Here is a 12,869-nt window from a genome sequence, read left to right as displayed (position 1 = left end):
TACCTTCTTACTCATGGAGGATGCTATTAAGTATGCATGAGAGAAGGTCTATTTACAGATGGGAGCCCTTCGGAAGCAGATGAAGACGGTCTGGACATCCCAGGGACATAACTCTCATCTGCTATGAAGGCTTCAGCTCCCTTCTCTATCTATCCAATTCCTAACCACAATCCAGAGTCCTGCAAGTCTGACAGTGGAACCAAGAGCTCTAAGTTACAGATACATTGACCAGAAAAACTGCAAGGGAAGTCACACCTGTGAGAGTAGGTGTCCGAGCCAAGACATCTGGACTCTAACCTGGCTCTGCCTCTAACATTATGACATCAATTTAAATCACCGAAGCCAGCTGTGCCTCAGGTGCCTCACCTGTAAAGGATCAACACCTGTTCTTGTGAGTCTCCACTAAGGCTGTGCAGAAATATTCCTGTGCGCCAGGCAGCTAGACAGTGGGGGAGGAACAGATTGTAGCAGCATCCCCAAGCAGTGGGCCCTCTCAGGTTGGATGAGCCTGATGTCCAGACCTATTTCTCAATAGTAGGATTTTTCACTTTTAGTGCCCAGTGTTCTCAGTGATGTTTGGCTGCATCTGATATAGCTGAGAGAATGCCCATGACTAACTGCTACCATCTACTGCTATGTTCTATTTTCAATCCTTAGAGCCCCACAAGGTAGGTACCACTAGCCCCTTAGAAATATGGAACAGGCTCAGAGAGGTTAATTAATTTGCCCCAGGATACGCAGCTGGTAAAAAGCTGAGAACTGAACTTAGGTTGGCCTAACTCCAGGCCTCAAGCTCTTGACTCTATATACCAACCTACTGCCCTAATACAGGGAAGCTTGGGCCAGATGGGAAGGGAAAGTATTGCTGGAAACAAAGTGTTAGGCAGGAAGAGAGAAAAGCAGAGAAAAGCATGTACTGGCCACACAGCCCAAAGCCATCACACAAAAGGACATGAGAGGGACATGAGGAGCAAAAGCCAAGAGCAGGCCCCTCCCTGCCAAGCAAGCTGGCCTTCCATAGCCCATCAACACTAAACTACTCCGGCAACGGAGGCCCTGCACATCCGTGCCCACCTCACCCACCCAGCCTTGGCTCCCGACGCTCCAGGGAGCCCCTCTGCAAACCGTCCCTCACAGGGACTCTGTCCTTGTTTCCACACACCCGGGCCTAAGCCCTTCACTCCATCTACTCCTCTCTGTTCTGCTCTCATCCCCCAGGGCCAGCTAGGCACTGTCTCCTTGTGAAGCCTTCTCACCCTCTCTAGTTCTTACTCCCTGAACACCTCTAGCAGTGCTGTCACCTGACACATAACCACATACTGTCCAGCACTGTGACATCTTTGTACCTCGGGAGACCAGCTAGTCTCCCCACTGGACTGTGAATGTTTTTGGAGCTGGAGCTGAGTCTGGCTTATTTTATTACCCACCACAGTGACCAGCTTGTGCTGAACATGTGGTAAGGACTCTTTAGTAATCAAGCCCCCCATTACCTCTGGGAGCCCGTCTCCTACGATCCCCTGGCTCACTCTGCTGCAGCCACAGTGCTTCCCTTGCTGTTCCTCAAACATATGGGCATGTCTCCACCTCCAGGGCCCACGCACTTGCTAGTCTATCTTTTTGGAATTCTTCCCCCATATACCCGAATAGCTCATGCCTTCAACTCCTTCAGATCTTTACTCAAATATCACCTTCTCAGAAGGCCTCCCTGACCACCCTCTCTAACACCACCCCAACATCCCTTATCCCCCTTTCCTCCTGGATTTTTCTCCAGAGCTTCTAATACAAGACACAATTTACTCATTTGCTTTTAGTCTATCTCCCCTACAAAGGAGGAGATTTTTGTCAGTTTTGTTAATCGATTTTTTGCCCAGTATCTACTATAACGCCTTACATAAATATCTCATGAATGAAGGAACTACAATGAAGGTAGGAATCATTTTATCATATATAGCTTTGTTTCCCTCTCAGGGCCAATCTGGCCCTCTCAAAATACTTGCTTAAAGCCTATTTCCCTAGACCACTACTTGTGTGCCAGGCCCAACTATGAGCTATGGAGCCCTCAACGCTACTATTCGCGTGTCCACAGGGGCCATTAGGGAGGCAGCCGACAGGGGGAGGTGCTGGCTGGCAAGGCAAAGCAGGAAAGCAGATGAGAAGTAGTGAGAGAAGTCACAGGCGGGGTCACCTGTCTCTTCTTCCTGCTGAGGGGACTTCTCCCCTTCGCTCTCACTACCGCTCCTGCTCCTCGGCCGCTTCCGGGAGTGCTGCTCATCCTCAATGCTGGCGGGAGAGGTGGGAGAGCCCACTGCTCCATGGTCCTCGCCATTCTCCTGGGCCCCATCTGGGCTCCTCTGTAGCTTAACCCCATTCTTGGCCTTCTTGAAGAGGACTGAGGTGCGGCGGCCCACACCACTCAGTGGGGCACCGGCGGGGGTGTCAGGAGCCATGAGCGACACTCTGTTGATGCCATTGTCACTGAGCAGGCGTTGCAAGGGCTCACTCCCTAGCTGCAGAGGTGATTTTTCCAAGAGCTTGTCTTCCTCCACCTTTCTGGGCTTTAGGAATCGGCCTGGAGGTTTGCTCTCATTGATGGGTTTCAGAGTTGGGGGATCCGGGGGGGATTCTTGCTCAGATAAGGAAGGTGCAGGCCCAGTGGGCTCCAGGGTTGGTGGGGGAGGCAGTTTGGAGTCATCTGTTAGAGAAAAAAAGAACCTGCTTGAACATTTTAGAAAATGCCTGTTCCTAAAAGCCAGATAATGACACTGATAACCAAGACCCAAAAGCATGGCTATTAGAAAACTTGAGACACATCCCAGGTCTCAGGTTTGAGGCAAAGAGAATGTAGGACTAAGTTTTATCTATACTAGTAGTTCTAAACCCTGGCTATGTATTAGAATCACCTAGGAAGTGTCTTAAAAATTCCAATGCCAAGGTCCCATCCCAGATCAATTAAAACCAAATCTCTAAAGATGGGGTATTTTTTTTTTTTGGTGAGGACTAGCCCTGAGCTAACATCTGATGCCAATCCTCGCCTTTTTTCTTGAGGAAGATTGGCCCTGAGCTAACATCCATGCCCAGCTTCTTCTACTTTATATGGGACGCCGCCACAGCATGGCTTAACAAGTGGTGCGTCGGTGTGTGCCCGGGATCCGAACCTGCGAACCCTGGGTCGCTGAAGTGGAGCGCGCGCACTTAACCGCTTGCGCCACCAGGTTGGCCCCAAGATGGGGTATTTTTTTTAAAAGCCTACCAGGCGAGTCTGATGAAATAAGAGTTACAAACCATTGTTCTACACCCGAGAAAGCCGAAAGCCCCCTGCTTCATCAGTAATTAGGTAAGTCTCCCCTCTATAGACTAGGGGTCTACAACTCGCATTAGACTCAAGTGTTTTCTCATCTGTCAATGTATTTTGTTTCATGTCACCCAAGTGACACAAGGAGGACAAGCAGAAAGAATAAGTTTAAAGATGTTGCAAAATGAGAGCAAGTAAGTAAAATCAGTGGTTCTCAAACATGTCTGTTCACCTACCACCTGGTTTTAAAAATTGAGACTTCCAAACCAAAGCCCAGTCTAAGAATTCTTAATCTGAATCTCTGAAAGGTGAGGCCTGGGAATTTTGCTTTGAAACCCTCTAGAAGCTGTTGCAGCCAGTCTGCTGGGCAGGACTCTGTACTCCCACAGCCCAGGAGTGAGGATACAACTGGCATGCTGACTGCTAAATACAGAGTTGGGAAGAGTCACAACAGACACGAGGCCCTCTAATGCCAAATGTGACCTCTCAACCACGTCCCATTCTCTGCCAACCTAAAATAAAATGGGGCATTTCCAGCAATTTGGCCCCTTACTCTCTGGAGATAACTCTCAATCTTCCGGACTGTGTGGATGCCAGGCCCTCCCAAGCTGTAGGCTCAGATTCAAGGGCTGGTATGAGTGAGACAATTCTGTCCCCAGTGAAGTGGGGAGGATGGAAAGCAGCTCAGCTTTAAGGCCCCTGCATCTCTGAGAATCACTTCCCCAGCAGTCTTTTGCAGTCTGGCCTTTCTGCTTGGGATGGGCCTGTAGACTTGGCAAGCTGGGGTCAAAGCCATGAGGTAGCTCAAAAATCGACTATCTTTAGGGTCTGTCTTTCTTTTCTATCCCCCCACACCACAACCTAACCTGCTCTAAGAACCTCTCTACATGATGGTATGAAATGAGCTAATATTTATCTGGTATGTGCAATATGGCCATATCAGGTGCAAAATACTGAAATACTTTACTGGTTAGTAAACAGGTGCTGGGCCCTAGCATCTGAAACTCCCTGAACCTGCCCACAATCCAGCAACTAAATATCCGCATCAGTGGCCCCCAGGAGCCTACTTCAAAACAACAGCCAACATCTACTCTGACTGATGAATTTTGGTCTCTACTGATTATTAAATATTTTAAATATCATCCCTGGGTACACATGGAAGTGTGACTGCTCCAAGGGCTTTTTCTTGCTCACGAGGGTCAGACCTAAACTGGAGGAAGGATGCTTCCACTATGGGATTTCATTTCAGCTTAACTCTTACTCCCTCACCCTGGCCCCCAGCCCCTGCCTGTCCGTGACTGTCTCTCACCTCTGTCCCCATCGTCTTCTGGCTCCTCCTGGGGGGCCTGCTCCAGCACAGCCGCATCCCCCCGGGGCCCTGCTGGCAGCTCCCCATTGGACACAGTCTTGTTCAGTGATGGCTGCTGTGATGGCGGCGGCTGCGCCAGCTTCTGCCGAAGGGCATTGATCTCCCGGCGCAGCAGGCGGACGCGGCGGGTCCGGGCCCCGCTGGACCGCATGGCACTCACCAGGTCCAGTTTTTCCAGCAGCTCCTTCAGCTGCACCTCTGGGGACAAATGGGCCCGGTTCTCTGGGATGAGGATGTTGTCCACTGCCAGGGAGAAGGGAGGACAGAAGGGGCTGAAGGACCTACCCAGCCCAGGGCAAGAAGAAGGAGCCAAATCCTTCGGATGCAAAATATTCTGGAATGCCTGGGTCAGTGGCTTCCAGCAGCATCACTATGGGGCTTTGGCCCTGGCAACACCGCTGCCCAGAGGGCAGCCACGGGGACAAGGTCAGAATCTGGGGAACATCGGCAGGAAGCAGTTGACAGTCACGATTACGGGCTCCATGGAGCAGGCACGAGGCAGCGGGCAATCCCCGGCCTGAGTGACTGTTTGGTTGCTGCCATTGAGAAGCAGAGAGCAGGGACAGGCAGAGTGCAGGGCTCAGAGGCAATTCTGTTTTTCTGGTCCTCTACCTGCACTCTTCTGAATGAGCCAGACATATACCAGCATTGCACTCGCCCTGCCCCATGCTCCAATACCACACAGAGGGGGTCCAGGAGAGGAAGACCCCTGGCGAAGCTCTAGCTTTTATAACAGACGGCTAGTACCTGATTCCCCTTCCTACCATTCAAGAAGTGTTCAGTGAATTAGTTAAAAATTAACCCTTGGAATTATTCTAGGCACAAGTAGGTATATCCCAGCCTGTGCCTACCCCAAGTTTTGCTCCTGGAGTCTACCATGCAACTCCAAGGCCCACCCTGATCCCTGGCTCTCCAGGCTCTGTCCCTGTGCCTTCTCCTCCCCACCCATTCAGGCTTCTCACCGTCTTCCCAGGAAAAGCGGTAAAAGTCCTCAAATTTGGGTGACTCGGGCAGGTGGGTGCCCCTCTCAGGGTCATAGCCGATGTTCTCTGCCTGCCGCCGGGCGTGCCGCAGGACGGCCCCTCCTAGGTCCCGCAGGCGGACAGCTGCTCGGTGGAAAATTGTGTCTTTAGCATTATACTTCATGCAGTTGGTAACTATAAGGTTAAAGTCCTCCTCAAACTCCTCCAAGGTGCAGTACAGGTGGGACTCCAGCTTCCGCCTCATAGTAGAAAAATCCATTGGCTTGGATATGAATTCCAGGTAATCTGGAACCTAAACATATAAAACCTGTACAATTACAACAACCATTTACTAGCCAAACAAGTGCACCCTTCACCAGCACTCCTGCCTCCCCGTTTTCTGGTTTGGCCATGCCTGGCCTACTCGGGCCTGCTGACCCCTCACCACAGGCAAGTCAACTAGCCTTGCCAGACACCCAGACAGCCTTGCAGGTTTTATACACCCTGTGGCCCAACCTTCTCCTGGCCTACTCAGACCCTGTTTCCGTTCATGAGAAGCTCACTGCTCAGGAAGTGATGGTGGGGTGGTGGGGGGGATGGAACTTGCCTCACTCAGGTTGACAGGTTCCGCAAAGATGTGTGCAGGATCCTTCTCCTGCAGCAAGTCCAGTGTTGTCCTCAGTAGAACATTGAATGGCATCAGCTCCAGCTCCATGGCAGCCTGCTGGACCTTGACCTGTGGGGGAGGTAGGGAGAGATCAGGACACCCCCTGTGATGAGGCACCGAAGTTTTTCTTGATAACTTGACTTTACTCAATCATGTACAACAAATTTTCACAGCATATTAAGCTGACCAGTATATGAGGAGCTATCACCCAACCCTGAGCCTAGAATAATACCAACAGCTACCACTTTGTGAATGTTTCCTATACATCAAGCACCATACCAAAACTTACAGTAATAATAATTATAATAGTTAACACTTTAATAGTCCTTACTAAGTGCCAAGTAACATTCCAGCATTTTATGTAATATAAATGAGTACATGAAGTAGGTACAGAAGAAGTATTTTACAGAGAGGAAACTGAGGCACAGAGAGACTAAATAACTGACTGGCCCAAGGTCACACAGCTAATAAGGGGCAGAGCAGGGACTCAGTCCCAGATACTCGGGTTCCACAGTGTATGCTCTTGACTACTATGCCACACTGCCTCTCTACTTATAGTACCTCAGTTAATCATCATAATAACCCTGAAGGAGAAACTATCATCATCCCCATTTTACAAATATGGAATCTGAGGTCTGGAGAGAGTATGAGGAGGAGTCACTAACCCAAGGTCACCTGGCTAGAAAAGAACAGAGACAGGATTTGAACCCAGGTCTGACTTAGTCCAAGGAGCACAATGATGATATAAAATGTGCCTTGGGCCAGAATTCCCACCAAGTGTGCTGAGATATTGATCCTATTGGCCCTTGGGGCATCTAGGTCAGCGTGGGGTGACTGGGACCTCAGGCCCAGCCTCTCAAGCAGCAAGCAGCCTCACATATTTACAGTAGTATGCATTTTCTATGTGTGCCCTAATGTGAAAAGGTTAGGAAGCCACGGATTAGAATATGAAAAGTTCCTGCCTCTTGGCTACATTAAAACAGGCCTGCCTGCCTCCTTGTCCCTTTCATTTCTCTGAACCAGAGGCAGGAAGAAAAGCTCAGCTGTGTGACCAGGCCTGGGACGGCACGGACAGTTTGAATCCATGGAGAAGGTCCTGAGATGGCCTCCATGGCCGCACACGCTAAGGATGGCAAGCGCTGCCCAGTCTCAGAGATGGAAACTCAGGCTATTGGCCTACGAAAGAAGGGCTCGTGCTGGGGCTGAACAGTGAAGTGGAGTCTGGAGAAAGAAAGAAACATCTTTAACCCAGGCCTCTGAAGCATGCGAGTAACAGCTGCTATTCCTGGACCACAGAGAACAGTTTTGGCTCGTCATCCATTCAATTAATAGTATTCACTCCCTGCCATGTGCAGAGCGCTGCAGTAGACACTTCAGAGGAACAAGAGTATCAACGATGGTGATAGCAGCTGACACTTCTACAGCCCCTACTATGTGCCAGGCACTGTTCTAAGCTCTTTAAATATACTAAGTCATCTAATCCTCACAACAACCATATGAGGTAGGTTCTCTTATTACCCCCATTTTACAATCAAGGATCTGAGGGATAAGGAGATTAAGCAACTTATTCAATGTCACACAAGTAGTAAGTGGCAGCCCCAGGATTTAAACCCAGGTAGTCTGCCATAGCTCCTATTCCTAACCCCTACGCAACACTACCTACCTCAACATTCCCCATGCTCAGAGGATTAGAATCTCCTTGAACAGAGGTTGGAAAATTTAAATGATTCAAGACCATAAGTGTTTAAGGGCCAAGTGGGAACCCTCACAAGCTTCCAAGCCAGAGGTGATGTCCATCAGAATGGCCTGAGAAGCTTCTCAAAATACTTAAAGCCAGGCTCCCCCTGAGATTTCCTGAGTCAGAAACTCCAGGGATGGGCCCAGGCATCTATCTGATATTAAGCTTATGCTTGAGGCCACCAGAAGCCGAACCCCTAGAGTTAGAAGCCACGAGCAGCATCACACCCAATGCAGAGCAGGCAGGCCTTGGAGCCCACAGTGCTGAGCAGGAAGGGGAGAGAGCTGACATCAGGCAGGGGCTCCCGGGTCTCCTGATGCCACACTGACAGTGGGAGAAAAAGATCTTGAACAAGAGCCCTGGGGCTGGGGCTCCTCCTCACCTGCTCCCGCTTGAGCTTCTCTCTTTTCCGAATCAGCTCAATCAGCAGCCGCGCCCGCTCCAAGTCGTGCCGGAGCTTCTGCCAGTATTTCAGCTCTTCCTTCACTGCACTCGTCTTCTCGTCCTGCTCTCGCTGGAAGAGGGAAGGGAGAGGAAGGAGGAGCTGGGGGCCTCCTTCCTACCCGAAGTCTTCTCCCTGTTGAAGCCTCACGGGGCTTCAGCAGGTAGCAGCCCCGTCCCCCTCCTTGACCCACGGTCCCTGAGAGCCCTTCCACGCCCCCTCCACCCCACACCTTCCTCCTGTGCTTCCCCGGCCTTATAACAATGTTTCTCCACTGCAGCACAATAACTACCGCTGGGCTGAGATCTGGGACTGCCTCCCCCTACCCCTGGGGACACCAGAGAGCAGCTGTGCCCCTCAGGGCTGGAAAGAATTTCAGAAGGAAACTAAGAGACACCTCAGGGTGGAAAGAATTTCACCCTAGAGCTTTGACTTGGCTAGAAAACAAAGTGAAGTTCTTAACACAAGCTTGTAATAACTGACTTGAACATACTTTAAAACACCACCACCACCACCACCACCACAAACAAGATTCCCGCCCTAGAAGAGGTTACAGTGTAGTGGGGGGAAGGAAGAGGCCAACGGTTTGACACACAAGGGCATAGTAGCATAAAGACAACAAAACTGACCAGATAAACTGAACATGAAATTCTGAGAGAATATAAAATAGAGGATCTGAGGGGGTTGGGGTTAGGTCAGGGAAGGCTTCCTGGGGGAAGCAATCTTTCTAGGGCTTCACATGTGGTGATGGACATGGACGAACAAAACAGTAAGGGAGGCCTCTTTTGGAACCGACGGGACCACAGGGCAGAAGTGTGAAGGCAGAATTTATGACTCTTTGCTTCATGAGAAAAACAGCACAGAAGCTAGAGAACCACAAAAGCCAAGGAAAACCCAGGATCCAGCTGGCAAGAAGCCTCAAATGCCAGGCTAAAGAGCCTGGTTGTAGCCTACCTGGAGAGAGGGAATACATTCTGGAAAACGAAGTGACAGGACGAAAAATGATGTGTAAGTAAGACATGACCAGTTATAGAGCAAAGAATTAGAGGCTGGAGACCACCTAGAAAGCTATTGCTGAAGTTAAGGAGGTGAGCAGGGTAGCTGTAGAATGGAGACAAAGGGCCATATAAATCTCCCCAAACAGCTTAGGGGATGAGTAAGCTTATTATGGAGGGAAGAGTCAAAACTAACTCCAAGGTAAGGAATGTCTGAGGTCAGGAGGGAGAAGGTTCCATGCCAAAAACGGGGAAATACGTTTACCGAGAGGAAGGAAGATAATGAATTCAGTTTCCAATATCTGAGTTACAGGAAACAACATCTCCATGGACATCTACAGTTCCTTTGCCCCAGAGGGACTCAGGGCAGGAAAAAGTGATGAGGACAAGATGAGAAACCTAGAGCTAGTGTCACACAGTTACTTACAGCTATGAGTGAACAAGCTCTCCAAGCAAACAAGCAGGCAGCAGAGCCCCTGGGAATGCTACTATTAAGGAGTAAGAAGTGGATGCAGTCAGAGGGGTGGAGGAGGTGGGAAATGGTGTCACAGAGAAGCTCTGAGACAACGTGACCTGTGGTGTCAAATGCAGCCCAAGAGTCAATAGGGTGAGAATCTGAGGAAAGACTTGCTGGGCTGGGAGGAGGTCGCTGACGTTCCAGTGGAGGCTTCAGGGGAGCAGGCAGACTGTTTCAAGAAGGCACTGGATATAGACTTGCTCTTTAGTTACAAAAGACCAAAACTGAGGCCGGGCCGGTGGTGTAGTGATTAAGTTCACACGCTCCGCTTTGGCGGCCTGGGGTTCTCAGGTTCGGATCCCAGGTGTGGACCTATGCACTGCTTATCAAGCCATGCTGTGGCAGGCATCCCACATATAAAGTAGAGGAAGACGGGCACAGATGTTAGCCCAGGGCCAATCTTCCTCAGCAAAAAGAGGAGGATTGGCAACAGATGTTAGCTCAGGGCTAATCTTCCTCACCAAAAAAAAAAAAAAAAAAAAGACCCAAACTGAAATCAGACAGAACGCAGAGGGCACGAGAGTCACGTAAAGGCTTGCTTCATCTCTAGAGCAGTGGTGTGGGGATATTTAAAGGTGGAAGTAATAGAGCAAGTGAAGAGGGAGAGAGAACTAAAGACGTTTTTAAAAAGTCTCTTAGGAGGCCTCCACCATCTCAGAAAACACTAAACATGCAGCACCTCCAGTTGCTATTGGCTAAAAGGTCACACCTTTGGGCAGGCTATGCACTACAACTTAGAGGGTAAACTTGTGTATTTTCTATGAAACATTTTTTGGCAGATGGCAGTATATGGTCTTGAGGAAAGTGGGCCTTTTCCTAACTTATGCACTGTGGCCGCCTGGCTCTCAGTCAGCCCACTTCTTCCTTTCTGCCATACCTAAAGGGTTTTCCCCACATATATGCAAAGTTGGGCTTGCTCTCTACTCTCTCCTAGCATTTGCTCCAAAGTCAGGCCTCTCCCATCCAGAAGGAGCTGCTGTCTGGTCTGAAGAGCTCTACAGTGCTGGAGGTTGTTCCTGGGACAGACCACCTAGAGGGGTGATCGCCTATAGGCAAAGTCTCCACAGAGGCTAAGGGAGGGGTGCCCCAACCGTCACTCCTTCTCCTTCACTCTCCACCTCCCTCCACTACCCTTACATCACAACTTCACCTACCTGCTCGGCGTTTCTTTGGGACTGCAGGTGGGAGTGCAGGCGCCGGATGAGGGGGACACCATTCCGTGCCTGTCGCTTCAACAGCCAGTAGTTGTGAAGCCGCTGCATGAAGTGGTTTTTCCTCTGAAAGGAGAGACCACTACAGATCTTGTTCAACCTTGAGTAGAGGCACAGGGAAGTGAAAGACAGGGTCAGTACACACGCTAGATTATAGTCTCCTATCCAGACCCTGGTTCATCTCTGAACCTTACAGAGCATGACAGAATAAAGTGGCCAAAGACCTCACCTCAGAGAAAAGCTTGGAAAGGAGAGCAAAGTTAAGCAGCTCAGATTCAGCATGAGATATTTCGCTTGATTTTTCCACCTCCTGCCTTGCAGTCCTGATCCTCCAAAAGAACCCTCTCCCAGAAACCCTGTTTCCTGCGGTCCTGATCTCCTGAGAAACAAGGACTGTGCCCCAACACCCCCCACCCTTTTCTTGATAAAGGCAGCAAAAGAGAACAGGAACTTGAGTAAGCAATGGGCAATGTGGCCACTATTTCCTGCCCCCTCTGGCTGAGGGTCCCACCAGACCAGGGAGTAGTCCACAGCCAAGCTGGAAGGAAAACTAGTAGGAGTACAGCAGGCGATTGCTTTCTGAGCCCAAATGCAACCCCTTGGAGTTGTCTGACCTCTGATTTTTCATCAAAAATCTCAGCAGCCTAAAAATGTCTAATTTTGAACCAAATGAAGAAAAAAATTGGAACTAAAGGTGTAAGAGGTTGAAGAATCTGAAACCTTAGCTGGCTAAACTACCCCAAAAGAGAAGTCTTAAGGTCAGGGTTTAAGCCAATAACATCTGAGGGGAAGGGAATGGCGTAAGAAGGGAATTAATGAGAGCACACAATCTCTATCCTAACGCCCATATACAAGGTGGGTAACATTATTACCATGTTACAAAAGATGGAAAGGCAGCTTAGGAACAGAAGCTGAATAAATTAGTCACTAATGCAGCTAATAAGATGGTGGAGCTGGGTGGGATTTGAATCCATGATCTCTCTGCTATACCATGTTGTTTCCCAAAACTGGTTATCCACAGGGTAACCAAGGCCTCGGTGCTCTTGTGGTGTTTCCTCCACTTTTTCTCTTCATCTCACTCCAGTGACAGGAAGATAAGTGTGGCTAAACAAGAAGGTGAAACCTACAAAGGATGGGCATGTTGGGCTGAACATCACTCACCTAGGCCTTGCGCCTTTCCATGGTCAGACATTCCTGCCCCAAAGCCAAGCTTACAAAATCAAGGCCTAGGCCTTTCCCCCAAAGAACAGATCCCCCACCAACGCCCATGCCAAGCAGACCTGCCCAGATGCAGGCAGCCCCCTCCCTCTATAACCCCTTGGCCATGGAGGGTCCCAACAGCATTTGTGCAGGTAAAGAATAGTAATAATAAAATAGCAGCAGCAGCAGCCACCATTTATTGAGCGCTTACTATTTGCCAGGCACTGTGCTAAGTGCTCTACTTATATTATCTCATTTATTTCTAACAACCCTATGAGGTCGGTTCTTTTACAGATAAATAAACTATGGCTTAAAGAAGTTAAGTAACTTGCCAAAGGTCACACAGGTAGTTAGTGACAGAAGCAGGTCTGTCTGATCCTTAGACAGCATGCTGGGCTGGCCCCTGCAAGAGACTTCTACAAGAGCAGACATGACAACCAAAAAATCTAGCCCCAGGACATTACCACCCTACAGAT

The 12,869-nt window shown here is 49.6% G+C and overlaps 1 protein-coding gene across 3 annotated transcripts in view; it reads right to left on the bottom strand.

Moving 5' to 3' along the window:
* BRPF3 (bromodomain and PHD finger containing 3) overlaps positions 1 to 12,869 on the bottom strand; it is a 34,190-nt gene that overhangs the window by 15,330 nt on the left and 5,991 nt on the right. For all 3 annotated transcript variants that reach the window (XM_087438516.1, XM_004424212.2, XM_087438515.1), the window contains exons 3-8: positions 11,137 to 11,293; positions 8,411 to 8,542; positions 6,231 to 6,359; positions 5,624 to 5,936; positions 4,602 to 4,904; positions 2,186 to 2,692 (exon numbers count right to left, since the gene is read on the bottom strand). In XM_087438516.1, coding sequence (XP_087294642.1) covers positions 2,186 to 2,692; positions 4,602 to 4,904; positions 5,624 to 5,936; positions 6,231 to 6,359; positions 8,411 to 8,542; positions 11,137 to 11,293 — 1,541 coding nt within the window. The remainder of the gene's footprint in view (positions 1 to 2,185; positions 2,693 to 4,601; positions 4,905 to 5,623; positions 5,937 to 6,230; positions 6,360 to 8,410; positions 8,543 to 11,136; positions 11,294 to 12,869) is intronic.

The sequence above is a fragment of the Ceratotherium simum genome, chromosome 13 (assembly GCF_057802395.1).
Source record: "Ceratotherium simum simum isolate JZ-2026a chromosome 13, ASM5780239v1, whole genome shotgun sequence".
In the NCBI taxonomy this organism is placed as follows: Eukaryota; Metazoa; Chordata; class Mammalia; order Perissodactyla; family Rhinocerotidae; genus Ceratotherium; species Ceratotherium simum.
The sequence above is the reverse complement of the archived record's forward strand: the minus strand, read 5'-3'. Positions and strand labels throughout refer to the sequence as shown.